This window comes from Meriones unguiculatus, chromosome 14 (genome assembly GCF_030254825.1).
Source record: "Meriones unguiculatus strain TT.TT164.6M chromosome 14, Bangor_MerUng_6.1, whole genome shotgun sequence".
NCBI lineage: Eukaryota > Metazoa > Chordata > Mammalia > Rodentia > Muridae > Meriones > Meriones unguiculatus.
Window position 1 is genome coordinate 39,005,169 of NC_083361.1, and position 17,370 is coordinate 39,022,538.

A 17,370-nucleotide genomic window follows, 5' to 3' on the forward strand; every position below is an offset into this window, starting at 1 on the left:
CACACACACTCACATACATACCATATACATACATATTACACATACACCACATTCTCTCTCACACACACCCATACCCATACCACACACACACTCACATACCACACATACCCCCCCCACACATACCACACACACCACCCCACACCACATCCTGGGGAGAGGCCCAGCAGACCACTGGTTTAGCTCCTGAGCTGGTAGCCCCTATTCCATGCTTCCCCTGAAAGCCTACAGCCTATGAGATACATGTTAGTCCACTCACTTTGAGGTAGAGGAGTACTCAGTGGAGGTGTTTAAATGGAGAGCAGGAGAGTGACTGGATGCACGGGTGGGCCCTTCACAAAGCTGAGGGATGAAGGTGCCTTTCTCTCCTTTAAAGAATGCAGACAGCAAACCTTGCAGGGGATGCCATTCTTGCTCACGCCAGCGTCTCCTGTGCACGGAGCTTCATGTTCCATACAGGGGGCATACCTGCTTGGCACTTGGGCTCTTGACAGAAAAGATTAAAACCATGTTTGAGGGAGCTTAACAGCAAGTTACTGCTATTTTCCTCAATTATCTTGGAGGCAGACATGGCATGGGGTCTGGGTGCCAAGGGCTGAGTGCCCTAGTTTAGTTCAAATGTTCTCCCAGGCTGGCTAGTCCTTTCCTTTAAGGAGAGGAGGGTCTTCACAGAGAGCAAGCCCTGGCTGAGCTTGGGTGGAGCACCTGCTGTCTCATGACTTGAGGAAGCTCCTTATGGCTGTGATGGACAGCAGGGGAATCAGTGCTTTTTATTTTTCTCCTTTCATAGCATTCCCTTCCTGGTTTTCTCTTTTTATTTAATGTGCTTTTATATTCCAGAAAAGATGTGCCTTTTTTTTCTTATAAGAACTTCCCGAGAAGATGCAGCAATTCAGATTCATGGAAAGAAGAAACAGTTTACCCATCCGTTGCAATAGCTAACGTACTGAAGACCACGCTGCTGTCTGTGTGAATAACCAAATAGGCTCTGTGTACACTGGAGTCCACGCTGAGAATATGATTATGTAGCATGTGCAGTGCCAGCCAAGTGTTCTCACACTGACATCCTCATCTCTCAGGGGTTTTGAGACAGGGTCTCACCATGCCTCAACTTAGGCTGGCTTTGATCTTGCTATGTAGCGTAGCTGGCTTCAAACTTGTACAGCCCTCCTGTCTCCACTTACAGTGCTGGGAATATGTGTGCTTCACCACACCTGGATCATTTTGGTAACTGTTGGACAGAGTTGGTTAGACATTTCCTTCACTATCTCCTCATCTCGGTGTCATTATGATATTTTCATGTGTCTATACCATAATTTATTTATTCCCTAATGTTAGACAGCTTTTGGTTAAATAATAAAGTCTTAGTCATGTTTAGAAATCTTGTATCCCTCTCCTGTGTGTTTTCCTGTCTTGGAGTCAGGTGGGCAGGCGTTCCTACCTCTGCTGAATATTTACTCCCTTCTGAGTCCAGGAGGGGTAATGGGGATGAAAGGATTGAGGCAGTATGCAGAGGCAGTCTATAAAGTTAGGTAATGTCCTGTGCTGAGGCTGGAGTGTTTTGATTTTTCTTAGCAGTATCATCAAGAGTGTAGGAGAGTTCAGCTGTCTCGCACATCTTCTCTCGTTAGTGGAATTATGGGGGCACCGGGATGTCTTTTGATTGAGTCAAATGGTAATTACAAAAATTGATTAGTACCATGTGTCATAGGGTTCCCTCAGCTGCATTCCCTAGTGGAACAGCTGGGCTGTTCATCCAGATTTACTGTTCCTTAGGCAGCTTGCTGTAGGAGTGCACGCTGTCTCAGCAGATTGGGGTTATATGCGGTGCTGCTCACCTGCTTTCTTATGTTTTATTTGGGAGTTTGCAGACCAGATCACCGTTATTAATCAAGTGATTGGATCTCTTCCAGGTATGTGCCAGGCACTGTAGTAGGCATAGGGAGCACATTGGTATACAGTTTCCCATGGGATCTACAGTGCAACAAGCAAAATTATATTTAATAAGTTCATCACATGCAAAGATGATTGCACACGCAGAGCTGGTGGTTGTGGTGAGTACAGTGAGGACAGAATACAGGGATTCAGCTGGCCTGAACCTCTTGAAAAGGTGCTGCAGATGGGAGGATCAGTGTGGGGGTGCTGTGCCCTGGAGGAAGGGCAGTAGGGCTCTGATGCAGAGGCAGTGGTGGAGGGGGAGAGAGGTGGCAGGTAAGCAGGTAGCAGGTGAACGCCAGGAGGCATGATGCTCGCTGCTTGCTGATCACTGTGCTGGTTACTCGTATGCCTTGAGCTGGGGCAAGCCAGGGTATGTCTTTGTGACTCTTTACCTTCTGGCATTTGCCTCATAAAGGGTTCTTACCTCGTTCACTCAGCGTTTCTGGGTGGATCCAGAGTGCTCAGCTGTGAGGACTTGTCTCTTTCCATAGACATAGCTGCCAAGGCCACAAGATGACAAATAGCAGGTGTTTCAGGGTTAGAAATGTGTTCTGTAGGAGAAGCTGGCTTGGAATCTTTGTTCAATGGCCTCCTAGCCCAGCCTCTTTGATAACATTATTTAAATTCTGCGGGTCTAGTTTTTAAATCAATCAATCAATCAATCAATCAATCATTCAATCAATCTTTAAAGCATCCTGACCGAAGCTTCCCCTCCCTCCTCTCCTCCCAGCTTCTCCCCCCACCATCCACTCCTCCTCTGTTTATCTTTAGAAAAGGGCAGGCCTCTGGTAGAGATTGACTAGCCTTGGCATATCAAGTTGCTGTAAGACTAGGTGCTTCCTCTCCTATTAAAGTGAGAGGAGGCACCTCAGTAGGAGAAGAGAGTCCTAAAGGCAGTTTTATTTTATTTTTAACAATTCACTATGCTTAAGTTTATGTGTATGAATGTATCTCTCTCTCTCTCTCTCTTTCTCTCTCTCTCTTTCTGTATATGTGCCTACAGTGCCAGGAGAAGGCATCTGCTCTCCATCCCCACTCTTCTTGCCCATGTTCATCAATCTCATTTTGTTTATTTGGTTTATTGAACGTATTTCACAGATTTCTAAGTTGATGTCTGTGTTTCACACTTCTTACAGACTTGATCCTGCATGTGTACTTTTCTTGTAGCTGGAATATGCTCAAGGAACACTGTGAATATGCATCAAAGTGGTAGAACGTGGCAACACAGCCTTTGGAACGGGGGCTTAGGAATTCATTTTCACTCACTGCTCTTTCAACTCTGGGAAGAAGTTGGCTTCTGCAGGGAGGTGACACACCAGTGTTTGAGAAAGTGAAAACTTTTTATATTAATTTGGAAGCTGAACAAAGAAGAGCAATTATAGAATCTGGGTATTTCATAGATGGTGAAATACCCTCTTTTTCTATATGTCTAGGGCAGAATAAATCGATTAACATCAATGAAAAGATGTTGAAGCTAAGGCAGGCATCATCCCTTGATCTTCAGCTGTTGATCATGGGGTTCAAAGAGGAGAAAGAAGTGTTGTCTAGGGCCACCCGGATAGTTATCTGTGGAACTCAGAGGGGCTTCAGCGATGTGACCTGTACCGTGGTGCTCTGGCATCTGTAGTATGTATGGGAAGTGGGGTAGCACTCGTGTGTTCTTTCAGTTCTGGTAAGTGCTTACTTGAGAGTCACAAGACTTCACGTGATGTCTGCAGGTATCCAGTGGACATTTCTCACATTTCCCTTTGGTAGGTGCTGGTAGGGTCTTTTTAAAAAAAAAACAAAAACAAAAACAAAAACTTCAATATGCCAATCATTTATAAAGGGATATGTGAAAGCTAGGATGCAAAAATGTCTAACCTTCAAGGTTGGGTGTGTGAGGAAAGGCTGGTAAAGCCAGTCTGCCTACCTAGAGGTTATCTGGTACCGAAGAGAGGGGTCTGGCTTCAAATACCATTTTCTTTTTTTTAATTTTTAATTTTTTTGATTTATTTATTTATTTATTTTTATTTTTCTTTATTAATTACACTTTACTCACTTTGTATCCTCCCCCTCCTGTGGTTCCCTCCCTCCTCCCATCCCAATCCCTCCCTTCCTCCACCCTCTGCATGCATGCCCCTCCCCAAGTCCATTGATAGGGGAGGACTTCTTTTCCTTCCTTCTGATCCTAGTCAATTAGGTCTCATCAGGAGTGGCTGCCTTGTCTTCTTCTGTGGCCTGGTAATGCTGCTTCCCCCCTCAGGGGGAGGTAATTAAACAGCAGGCCAATCAGTTCATATCAGAGACAGTCCCTGTTCCTATCACAATGGAACCCACTTGGATACTGAACTGCCATGGGCTACATCTGTGCAGGGGTCTTAGGTTATCTCCATGCATAGTCCTTGGTTGGATTAGCAGTCTCAGGAAAGACCCCTGTGCTCAGATTTTTTTGGTTCTGTTGCTCTCCTTATGGAGTTCCTGTCCTCTCCAGATCTTACTGTTTCCCACTTCTTTCCTAAGATTCCCTGCACTCTGCCCAAAGGTTGTTCATAAGTCTCAGTATCTATATTGATAGTCTGTAGGGCAGAATTTTCAGAGGTTTTCTGTGTCAGGCTCCTGACTTGTTCCTTCTTTTCTCCTTCTTCTGATGTCCAGCTACTTTGCCTTTCTGGGCAGTAATTCAGCATTTTAGCAAGAGCCCTCCCTCTTGATTAGTTTCTTTCCATGTACAGATTTTAGTACGTTTATCCTATATTATATGTCTATATGAGTGAGTATATACCATGTGCATCCCTCTGCTGCTGGGATAGCTCACTCAGGATGATCTTTTCCAGATTCCACCATTTACCTGCAAATTTCATGATTTCCTTGTTTTTTTATTGCTGAGTAATATTCCATTGTGTAGATATACCACAATTTCTGCATCCATTCTTCAGTTGAGGGGCATCTGGGCTGTTTCCAGCTTCTGGCTATTACAAATAAGGCTGCTACAAACATTGTTGAGCAAATGTCCTTACTGTGTACTTGAGAATCTTTTGGATATATGCCTAGGAGTGGTATAGCTGGATCTTGAGGAAGCGCTATTCCTAGTTGTCTGAGAAAGTGCCAGATTGCTTTCCAGAGTGGTTGTACAAGTTTATATTCCCACCAGCAGTGGAGGAGGGTTCCCCTTTCTCCACAACCTCTCCAGCATGTGTTTTCTCTTGAAAAAAAAACAGCATGTTTTTTCATCTTAGCCATTCTGATGGGTGTAAGGTGAAATCTTAGGGTTGTTTTGATTTGCATTTCCCTGATGGCTAATGAGGTTGAGCATTTCTTTTAAGTGTTTCTCTGCCATTTGATATTCCTCTATTGAGAATTCTCTGTTTAGCTCTGTACCACATTTTTTAATTGGATTGCTTGATTCTTTGCTGTTTAACTTCTTTAGTTCTTTATATATACTGGATATTAGCCCTCTGTCAGATGGAGGGTTGGTGAAGATCTTTTCCCAATCTGTAGACTGTTTTGTTCTGAGGACAGTATCCTTTGCTTTACAGAAGATTTTCAGTTTCATGAGGTCCCATTTATTAATTCTTGCTCTTAGAGCCTGTGCTGTTGGTGTTCTGTTCAGGAAGTTTTCTCCTGTGCCAATGAGTTCAAGGGTATTTCCCAACTTTTTCTTCTAAGCGGTTTAGTGTGTCTAGGTTTATGTTGAGGTCTTTGATCCACTTGGACTTTAGTTTTGTGCAGGGTGATAAGTATGGATTTATTTGCATTTTTCTACATGTAGACTTCCAGTTGGACCAGTACCATTTGTTGAAGATGCTCTTTTTTCCATTGAATGGATTTGGCATCTTTGTCAAAAATCAGGTGTCCATAAGTGTGTGGATTTATATCCGGGTCTTCTATTCGATTCCATTGATCCATCTGTCTGTTTCTATGCCAGTACCATGCAATTTTTATAACTGTTGCTCTATAGTACAGCTTGAGATCAGGGATGGAGATACCTCCTAAAGATCTTTTACTGTAGAGAATTGTTTTAGCAATTCTGGGTTTCTTGTTGTTCTATATGAAGGTGAGAATTTTTCTTTCAAGATCTGTAAAGAATTGTGTTGGTAATTTGATGGGAATTGCATTGAATCTGTAGATTGCTTTCGGTAAGATGGCATTTTTACTATCTTAATCCTGCTAAGCCATGAGCATGGGAGATCTTTCCATGTTCTGATATCTTCTTCTAATTCTTTCTTCAGAGACTGGAAATTTTTTTCACACAAGTCTTTGACTTGCTTGGTTAGGTTCACACCAAGGTACTTTATGTCCTTTGTGGCTATTGTGAAAGGTGTTGTTTCCCTAATTTCTTTCTCGGCCCTTTTCTCCTTTGTATACAGGAAGGCTACTGATTTTTTTGAGTTAATTTTGTATCCAGCCACTTTGCTAAAGGTGTTAATTAGCTGTAGGAGTTCCTTGGTAGAGTTTTAGGGTCACTTATGTATACTATCATATCATCTGCAAATAGTGATATTTTGACTTCTTCCTTTCCAATTTGTATCCCCTTGATCTCCTTCAATTGTCTTATTGCTCTAGCTAGGACTTTAAGAACAATGTTGAAAAGATATGGAGAGAGTGGACAAAAGATAGGGACAACCTTGCCTTGTCCCTGATTTCAGTGGGAATGATTTAAGTTTCTCTCCATTGAGTTTGATGTTGGCTATAGGCTTGCTGTATATCTCCTTTACTATGTTCAGGTATGTGCCTTGTATCCCTGATCTCTCTAATACTTTAAACATGAATGGATGTTGGATTTTGTCAAATGCCTTTTCAGCATCTAAGGAGATGATCATGTGCTTTTTCTCCTTTAGTTTGTTTATGTGGTGGATCACATTGATGGATTTCTGTATATTGAACCACCTCTGCATGCCTGGGATGAAGCCTACTTGGTCATAGTGGATGATGTCTTTGATGTGTTCTTGGATTCGGTTTGCAAGTATTTTGTTGAGTATTTTTGCATCAATGTTCATGAGGGAGATTGGCCTGAAATTCTCTTTGTTTGTTGGGTCTTTGTGAGGTTTAGGTACCAAGGTGACTGTGGCTTCATAGAATGAGTTTGGTAGTGTTCCTTCTGTTTCTGTCTTGTGGAATAGTTTGAAGAGCATTGGTGTTAGCTTTTCTTTGAAGGTCTGGTAGAATTTGGTGCTGAAATCATCTGGCTCTCGGCTTTTTTTGCGTGGTAGACCTTTGATGACTGCTTCTATTTCCTTAGGGGATATAGGACTATTTAATTGGTTTACCTGGTCTTGATTCAGCTTTGGCATGTAGAATCGGTCAAGAAAATTGTCCATTTCATTTAGATTTTCAAATTTTGTGGAATATAGACTTTGGAAGTAAGACCTAATTATTGTTTGGATTTCCTCAGTGTCTGTGGTCCCCTTTTTCATTTTGGATTTTGTTGATTTGGATAGTTTTTCTCTGCCTGTTAGTTAGTTTGGCTAAGGGTTTGTCTATTTTGTTGATTTTCTCAGAGAACCAGCTCTTGGTTTCATTGATTCTTTGAATTGTTTTATTTGTTTCTAATTTATTCATTTCAGCCCTGAGTTTGATTATTTCCAGCCATCTATTCCTCTTCGGTGTGTCTGCTTCTTTTGTTTCTAGGGCTCTTAAGTGAGCCATTAAGTTGCTTGCATGAGATGTTTCGAATTTCTTTTTGAAGGCACTTAGTGCTATGAACTTTCCTTTTAACACTGCTTTCATTGTGTCCCATAAGTTTGGGTATGTTGTGCCTTCGTTTTCATTAAATTCTAGGAAGTCTTTAATTTCTTTCTTTATTTCTTCTTTGACACAGCTGTCATTTAGAAGCAAGTTGTTCAGTTTCCAAGTGTGTGTAGACCTTTTGCTATTTTTGTCAGTGAGGTCCAGTTTTAGTCCATGGTGATCAGATAAGATACAAGGGATTATTTCAACCTTCTTGTATCTGTTTAGGCTTGCTTTGTGACCAACTATATGGTCTATTTTGGAGAAGGTTCCATGAGGTGCTGAGAAGAAGGTAAATTTTTTTGAGTTTGGGTGAACGGTCCTGTAGATATCTGTGAGGTCCATTTGATTCATGACCTCTGTCAGAGTTAGTTTCTTTGTTTAATTTCTGTTTTGTTGACCTGTCCTTTTTTGAGAGTGGGGTGTTGAAGTCTCCCACTATTAATGTGTGGGGGTCTATGTGTGGTTTAAGTTTTATTAAAGTTTCTTTTACAAATGTGGGTGCCCTTGCATTTGGGGCATAGATGTTCAGGATTGTGATATCTTCCTGGTGGATTTTTCCCTTGATGAGTATGAAGTGTCCTTCTCTATCTCTTTTGACTGATTTTGGTTGAAAATCTACTTTATTAGATATTAGGATGGCTACTCCTGCTTGCTTCTTGGGTCCATTTGTTTGGAAAACCGTCTTCCAGCCCTTTATTCTCAGGTAATGTCTATCTTTGTGATTTAAGTGTGTTTGTTGTATGCAACAGATTGTTGGGTCTTGTTTATGCATCCATTATGTTAGTCTGTGTCTTTTTATTGGAGAATTGAATCCATTGATGTTAAGGGAGATTAATGACCAGTGGCTGTTAGATCCTTTGATATTGATGTTGGCCATGGTAGTGTGTTTGGCTACTTTTGTTTTGCTGTAATAAGGTTATTTATTTCCTATGATTTCTTGAAAGTAGTTCCTTTCTTGGGTTGTATTTTTCCTTCTAGTATCTTCTGTAATGCTGGATTTGTGTGTAGGTATCGTTGAAATTTTTTTTTTCGTTGAATATCTTGTTTTCTCCGTCTATGAGGACTGAGAGTTTTGCTGGGTACAGTAGCCTAGGCTGACATCTGTGTTCTCTTAGGGTCTGCATGATATCCGTCCAGGCCCTTCTGGCTTTCATAGTTTCTGTTGAGAAGTCATGGTGTGATTCTGATGGGTTTGCCATTATACATTAGTTAGCCTTTTCCCCTTGCAGCTTTTAGTATTTTTTCTTTGTTCTGTATACTTACTGTTTTGATTATTATTATTTCTTTTCTGGTTTAATTTATTAGGTGTTCTGTAGGCCTCGTGTATTCTTATAGGCTTTCCCTTTAAGTTGGGGAAATTTTCTTCAATGATTTTGTTGAAAATATTTTCTGGGCCTTGGAGGAGGGAATTTTCTTTTTCCTATATTCCTATTATTCTTAAGTTTTGTCTTTTTATGTTGTCTTAGATTTCTTGGATGGTTTGTGTCAGGAATTTTTTAGATTTATTATTTTCTTTGACAAATACATCGATTTCTTCCATTGAATCTTCCACACCTGAGATTCTTTCTTCCATCTCTTGTAGTCTGTTGGTTATGCTTACCTCTGTAGTTTCTGTTTTCTTTCCTAGGTTCTCCCTCTCCATGATTTCCTCTGCTTGTGTTTTCTTTATTTCTTCCAATTCTATCTTCAGATCTTGAACTGGTTTGTTGATTTCATTCACCTGTCTGACTGTATTTTTCTGTTTTTCCTTCAATTCCTTCAGCTGTTTGTTTGAACGTTCCTCTGTTTCTTTTATTTCTTTCAGTGACACAGACTGTTAGGCTTCATCTTCCTATATTTCTGTATGGAAGACCATAATCTGTTTTACTATATCTTCCCCTAATTCTTTACACATTTTATTTACTTCCTCCATTAACCTCTTCATTAGCATAGATGTAAGGTCATCTTCTTGAATTTCACTTATGTTAGGTTGTCCAGGGCTATTTGCCCCTGGATAACTGGGTTCTGGGGATGCCATGTTGTTTTGCCTTTTGTTGGTTGTGCTTTTTCGCTGGCCTCTACCCTTCTCTCTGTCTTAGGTGTTGTCTGTTAATTTGTGGTGCCTGCTGAGTCCTGGGGCGGGGATAATCCACTTGGCGGGGTTCTGAAGTTCTCCTCTGCTTTTTGGGTATGGTCAACTGAATAGTGGTGCTTCTCAGGAATTGTCACAGTTCACTTCAGGTGTATGGACTTGTATGGGAACTGTGGTATTCAGGATGGCTCTCCTCTCATCAGGAGAGGTCCTCGTGTTGGCTGTCCTGCTGCTGGGTTTCTTGTTCTGAATTTAGTGAGCATCAGTTGTTGCTCTTAAGGTGTAATTGTTGGGTGCAGCCCTCTTGAAGGACCAGGGATTCCCATAGTTTTGTCAGTCTAGCTAGGGATAACTGGTTGAACCTTGGCACAGTATCTGAGTGCTACTGTAATGACTCTCTGGTTTTTGTAGGTCTGAGGATGCAGCTGTGTGCCCCAGTGCCCTAGCGGTTCTCAATATTGGCGGGGTGAGCATAGCGCTCCTGCCTGCAGTAGAAGGCTAGAGCCTAGAGTCTGTGTGAATCCAGAAAGTATTTTGGTGCTGGGTGTCCTGAGCGTTAGACCTGATGATCTCCCTGCTGTGGTGTTTCCTCCTGACAGGAACACCCAGTCTTTGCTTTGGGGACCGCCGTTCTGTCTGGTATGGCGAGTAGAACCTGAAGGCACAGACGCACATGGCTCCGCCTTTCTCGCCTTTGGGAGCCTGGGCATCTGCCTAAACTGGGTAATTTTTCCTGAGACCTTTTCGGGGTGATGGTATCAGCTGAGTGCTCTGAAATCAGACCAGCTGTTTCCCTCCCTGTGGGTTTGCACCCGACAGTGAAACTCAGTCTCTGGTGCCCTGGGTCCCACAGTTCTATCTGAGGCAGTGAATCAGGCGTGCATGCAGGGCTCTGTGCAGGCACCTGGGTCCCAGGCTCTGGCTCTGGGCTGGTTCATGGGGCGCCCACAGAACCTGAGTCTCTTCCAGGGGATGTCTGGGTGACCTAAGGTCGGTCCCAATTGTTTCCTGCTCTGTGGGGTTATATCTCAACTGGAAAATCCAGTCTGTGATGTTGTGGTGCCCACAGTTCAGTCTGGGACAGTGACCAGAGCATGCTGGCGTGTGGCTCTGTGCTGGCGACCAACTGCCTTGTGGAACAGGGATCTCTTCCGAGGTTTAGCTGGGTGAGTTAAAGCTGATTGAATCCCCCACCATGGGCTATCCTCTCACCTGGGAACACAATCACTTGTGTTTTATGGCAGTGAGTTCTGATTGCTGGTCACTGTGCTGATCCTGCTGTGCTGCTGGTCAGAATGAGAGTTGTCCCGGCGCCGCCATCTTTCCCTGCCCTGCCAAATACCATTTTCTTAAACTAGATACCCACTGGCAATTTACCTTCTGGTTTTGCATATTTTCTGAGTGCAATATACATAGTTATTTAAATTAAAATATATATGTAAGGAAAAACAAATGAAAAGATCAGTATGTCTAAATTGGATGCCTTCTTTGTGTCAGATACAAAGAATGGGGGTCAGATCATGAATAAAAAGATAAACCTTCAATCAAGAAGCCTCCAGCCTATCAGAGAGAGAAAGTAAATAACACACAGACTGGTGGTTACATGAGGAGATAATGAACTGATCACGGTCTGTGTATGATGACCAGTCACATGGGGGAAATTCCAGAGTGGTAGGAAGAGGGCCATCCTAGAGAGCCCTCATTGGACAGTGGCTTTGAGAGATCAAAGAGGAGGATCCAGGCATATCCAGAGCTCCCGGGGAAGAGTGAAGAGTCACTTAGATGTGAGGCAAGTGTGAATTCTTCTAACAAATGAAGAGGGGTGAATGAGATACGGTAGAGAGGTGCATCAGATCAGATCAGTGGCATCATAATGGAACTGGATTTTGTCCTATGGGCAGTTAGAAGTCTCTGCAGAATTTTAGCAGGAGGTTAACTTTATCCAGATGTGTGTTTTAAAAAGAGCATTTGACTGTGGTGTGTAAGATGGGGAGAAGAAGGAAGCATGGAAATGGAGAGACTAGTTTGGGGTCAACTGAGAATGTCTTGAGAGACTATGGGAGTGACCTATACATAATTTGTAAGAAGGAAGTTGGGGAGGGGTAGATAAATTCCAGATATGGAAACCACATGGCTTGCTCTTGGATTGGACATGGAGGCAGATAAAGTGGATGAAGTAAGGACAGCTCCTAGTGTTTGGTTTGAGGAACCATATGTCACATATACTAAGACTGAAAATCAGAGGTGTTTGAGGGCTGGACCATAGAACAAGAGTCTTATAACTATAGGAGTCTGAGACATTGACTGGATGTCCAGATGGACACAGTGAGTGGGGAATTGTGTATGTGAATCTGTTGCTTAAGAAAAACTTTTGGCTGCTAATTTTAATATGGAGTCATTTGACCAGTGGACACATACCAAAGGGCAAAGCAGAGGGAAGTGAGCGCACTCATAGCTGGTGTGACAGTGCAGTGTGAGTGCTCCCATTACAGAGCAGGCAGTGCTGACTGACCACAGCCCTCTTCCCGTGGGCCCACACTTGGCATCTGGAAGGGGTTCTCCAGGAAGCTACTTCCAACCTTATGACTTCTCCTGAATTAATAAAGGACAGAAAAAAACAGACAAACTCATCTCAGGAATCTTTTTTTTTGTACTAATGATAAATAAAATTTGGCTAATATTCTCTAGTTTGCAAGATAAATAGTTACCATGTTTAATAAAACTTGAAGCTATCTCAAAAAAATGTTCAGGTGTGATTTCGTAGAAGACATTGGAGCATTTTTTTTTCCATTTTAAGACTTACTTATTTTATGTGTATGGGTGTTTTGCCTACATGACATCTGTGCACTATGTGAACACAGTGCATATGGAAGCCCGAAGGGGGCCTGGGGTCCCCTGGAATTGGAGCTACAGACGGTTGTTGGCTGCCATGTGGATGCTTGGAATTGAAGCCAACTCCTCTATAAGAACAATGGATACCTTAACCATTGAGCCATCCTATCTAGACCCCATAGAAGCATTCTTTAAGTGGCCAAACAGCTTTCGATGCTCACTCGCTCTCCTCCACTATCTCATTCTCAGATTTGGTCCTTTAGTGACTAGTTCTGATGCTGGGAGATGAGTGTGAAATGATGATCTAACACATAGAAGGTTGTGATGAGGATGCCTCTGCCTCAGTGTGCTGATATTGGAGACAGAGGCTCCTAGGCAGAGGCAGGACTAAAAGGCTTCATTCACCTCTAGGCATGTACAGTGGGTCTTAACATTAATGAATATTTCATAATGTCATCCATCTCATGTTTACAGAGTTATTCCAAGCACACTTAGAGATTGCTAGTGTGTACTGTCTTTATTCTTTAAGCAAAGGTGGAGTTGTCTGTGGTGGGTCTCTGCTAGGTACCAGGCAAGGACAGGGCTTCTGGATTCATGTTGGGGAGGAGGAAGCTGAGTCCATGAGGAATATAGAATTTGAGGATTATTAGTTATCTTTGGGTCCTACCAGGTCTGAGATTCTCTGACTCTCAGTACCCCACATTCCTAACAACCTTCAACCTTATTTATAGAGACTCTATCAATTTTTTCAGAAGGCTAAATTGCTCATTATCCCATCAAAATTTATGTCAGAAAACCAAACCACTGTCTGGCCTATTCTGACTTGTCAAAGTGAAAAGTGGACACAGTGACAGAGATAGCATTTCTGGGGTTTTTGTTGAATGAACGTAGCTATGTGGGATGATGAATGTTGCCAGAAAATGAAAGCAATTGAGAGAAGAGGAGGAAAAGAAGCAATCTGGGCTTTTAAATGCCTCACTTGTAACTTGACCCTCTTTTCTTGTCCCTCCCATGCTCCTGTTTTCTGGACCTCTCCTCTTCACCCACACCCGGCTTCTCCTGTGCCTCCTTCTTGACCCTTAGATGTACAGAGAGAGATCCACTCGGCCCCTCATGTGAGTGAGAAGCTGATCCAGTTGTTCCGGAATAAGAGCGAGTTCACCTTCCTGGCCACGGTACAGCAGAAGCCTTCCACCTCAGGGGTGATACTGTCCATCCGCGAGCTGGAACACAGGTGGGAAACACTTTCTTGTGTTATTTTTTGAGAGAGAGGGTTTTATTATATACCCTTGGTTGATTTGAAACTTACTATATAGATTGGACTAGCCATGAATTTTTGATGATTCTCCTGCCTCTGACTCCTGTTCTGAAAATTCAGGTGTGTGTCACCATTCCTGGTTAAAGAAGGCTCTTCATACTTTCAAAGGTCTATTTAGAATGAAAGGACTAGATACGATGCCTTGGGGTCTGGAGTTGGGGCCTGCATGGAACCCTTGAGCCACCTGAGGCCTAGTGTCTGTTGAACACATTACCGTTAGAATGTACTTTGCAGTAAGAATTCACTTTGGGCAAAATGAATGTGAACTTATTTTTCAAAGACTGCTCTTGAGTCTTTCTTTTAATTTCCTTTATTTGTACAAAACCACATCCTACATAGCATATTCAGGTCATCAAACACCTTAATCACTTGTATTTAGCAACTTTCTGTAGGCCTCCCTTGTGTGTTTCCATGGAAACTGAACTTGACATCAGGATGTTAAGGTGACTATCAGGCTCAGAGGAGCCAGTAAGGAGCATGGACAGGTTGCTCTGTGGATGCAGTGTGAGGAGCTTGTCTTGAAGGGATAAAGGTAACCAGGGCCAGTCTTATTTAGGGCTGTGCTAGCCAAAGAAGGTCTCAGAGAACATGATGCTCATATAAAGAGAAAAAGCGAATGTGGTGAGGTAGCTCAGTGTGCACCTGCCCTCAGGCCTGACAACTTCAGTTTGATTTCTGGACCCACACGGCAGAAAGAGACAACCAGCTCGTGTAAGCTGTTATCTGATTTCTGCATGTGTGCTGTGGCAGGCACGTACCCAGGCACTTGCACACATGACATGTGTTATATACATAATAAATCTCTTCTGTCATAAGTTGAGCTCATGATTGCTTTGGCTATTTGGAGTCTTTTGTGGTTTCATACACACACACACACACACATATACATATATATCTTAAGAAATTTTTTTTTCTTATTTCTCTGAAGAATGAGATTGGGATTGCAATGAATCTATAAATAGCTTTTGGGAGAAAGGTCATTTCTACTACAATATTAATTCTATCAATCCATGAGCATGGGATATTTTTCCATTTTCTGGTCTCTTTATCTCTTTCCTCAGAGGTTTAAAGTTTTTATTATAGAGGTCTTTCATCTCCTTGGCTAGGTTTATTCCTCAATATTTTATTTTCTTTGAAGTTATTGTGAATGGGAGTTTGTCCATGATCTCTTTCTCAGCATGTTTGTTGTTGGTATATGGAAAAGCTATTGATTTTTGTAAGTTGATTCTATAGCCTGGCCATCTTGCAGCAGGCATCTTTGACCTCTCTGTCTTTCCTCTTCCATGATGCTTCTTTGAGCCTTCAGTTGTAGGGCTTGTGTTGCAGATGTATCACCCAGGGACAGGTATTCTATAGTCAATTGTTCTCTGTATTTTGACCGATTTTGTGTGTGTGTGTGTGTTTCTGTAAAATTCTTCATCTGCTGCAAAATGAAGCTTCTCTGATGAAAAGACAGAGCTATACTTACTAGGCAAAGCTGCTTCTCAAGCCGTGTGTCAGGAGCTAGGTGTGAGGAGATGGTTGGGCTGTTTTTATTCTTAAGTTTATGCATGTATGTGTATCTGAGTGTGGGGTTTGTGTGAGTGATTACATGCCTGGGGAGGCCAATAGAGTGTATTGGATTCCCTGGAGCTGGAGTTACAGTTGGAAGCACCTGCCATGAGTGCTGGGAGCTGAAGTTGGGTCCTTTGCAAGAGCAGCTGATCCATCTCTCTAGTGCACCAGTTGGTCTGTCTGTTTTTAATGGTTAAATTTGTTCTCAGCCTCGAGGTTTGCAGTATACTCTGATTCATGGGAATCATGGGTGAATTTTGTCAACGTTATGAGCAATAGCTAGGTCCACGCAAGGTAACTTGTGTTTCTGTGAGAGATATGGGTAATTCCAAGGTGCACTATATCCTGAAATTGGGGTGTCAAACCATGTCTCAGCTTCCTGAGCAGGGAAAGGCTGAATTCTTTCTTGCTCCTCTCTGACTTTATGGGGCAGGAAGGTGAGGGGCTCCATGGTAGCAGGCAGAAGAAACAAATGCCTAAGAGTGGATATAAGTCTTCAGCTGCTTGTCCACAAACACAGAGGAGAGCTTCCCAAAGCAGGCAAGAAGGATGTGGGCTGGGAGTTTCAGAGCTGGTCTGACAGGGGCTGGTGTCCCAGCTTTGTGATATCCGCCATCTTGTACCTTGAGTGCAGTTTCCTTGTCCTTAAGATGCAGACAAGAATCTAATTAGTGTAGTTGCTCTAGAAACACAAAGGACAATACATGTTGTGTTGTCATTCTCCAACAGGAAATCTTTCCTTTCCTTAAGCTCTAGCTGCTTGGTTTTTCTTTCGGATTAAGGAAAGGTCTTAAATAATGTGTACTGCGCAGGGCTTCAGCGCTGCCTTTCTTCTCCTATGTCCACAGCAGACCCCTAACGAGCTGACAGTTCCCGAGCTGAGAGGCCGCCTGTCATCTTTCATAGCAGTAGGAAACCCCAGGCATAGACTTAACAAAACAAACATAAAGGAATAGGCAAGAGAGCCGCCCCCTGGATTTAGTTGTTCCGTCTCCCACATTTGCCTCGTATAAGCAAGGCAAAGCAGGAGGCGTCAACAGGAAGATTTCTATTGCAATAGCCAAGGGTAACACAAAAACGCTTGATTTCTACCCTTAAAAAAGATTAAAATCTATCCAACATGTGATAAAACAGAGAGCATATAATACTGGATTTTTAGGAATTAACATTTTCTCCCAGTAGTCTCCCCAAAGGACGTCTTTACCAAGAAAGAATCTTCTATTCTCTTTTCTAGGTTGTTTTCATTATTTATTAGAATAAGAGTGTCTAGAGGGACAATGTCCTGTACACATTGAACATGGACATTTAGAAATATAGTATATTTAGAGAATTTCATACATGTGTATTTAGATCATATTAACTCTCATTCCTCCTCTTAATTGCCTCAGATCCACCTAATACCCTCCCAACTTGGTATCCTATTTTTTTGTACCCCACTAATTCTGATTTATGCTGTCGTATGCACATGGATGTGGGGCCATCCACGGAGCATGGTCTACCTACCAGGGGCCTCACCCTTAAAGAAAACTGACTCTCCTTCCCAGAGAAGCTACCAACTGTCAACAGGCCATTAGAGCAGGTATAATAGCAAGAACATCAACTTGGGGCTCTTTATCCAATAGCAAGGGGTCCAGAAATGTGATGAGTGGATAACTGGAGGGAAGGGTAGATACCACGTTTCCTCTGTGGTTCCCATTTATGTAAAGCTCACTGTGTTACGTATGAGGATTAACTAACTAGGTTGCTGTAATTGGGATATAATGAGCCTCATTCCTGGGAACTATTGCATTCTTAGTTCTCATTTCATCCTGAGGCTTTTGGTATATTCACAAAGTTGTGCATTGATTGTACAATATTTCTGGAAACTCCAGTCTCTACAAAGGGCCACTACCCTTCTCAAACTCCTTTGAAACTCTCCCACCCTAATCTGAAGCAGCCTCATGTCTAC

At 42.4% G+C, this 17,370-nt stretch overlaps 1 protein-coding gene across 3 annotated transcripts in view; it reads left to right on the forward strand.

Moving 5' to 3' along the window:
• Nell1 (neural EGFL like 1) overlaps positions 1 to 17,370 on the forward strand; it is a 951,197-nt gene that overhangs the window by 89,004 nt on the left and 844,823 nt on the right. For all 3 annotated transcript variants that reach the window (XM_060367221.1, XM_060367220.1, XM_060367223.1), the window contains exon 3: positions 13,634 to 13,784. In XM_060367221.1, coding sequence (XP_060223204.1) covers positions 13,634 to 13,784 — 151 coding nt within the window. The remainder of the gene's footprint in view (positions 1 to 13,633; positions 13,785 to 17,370) is intronic.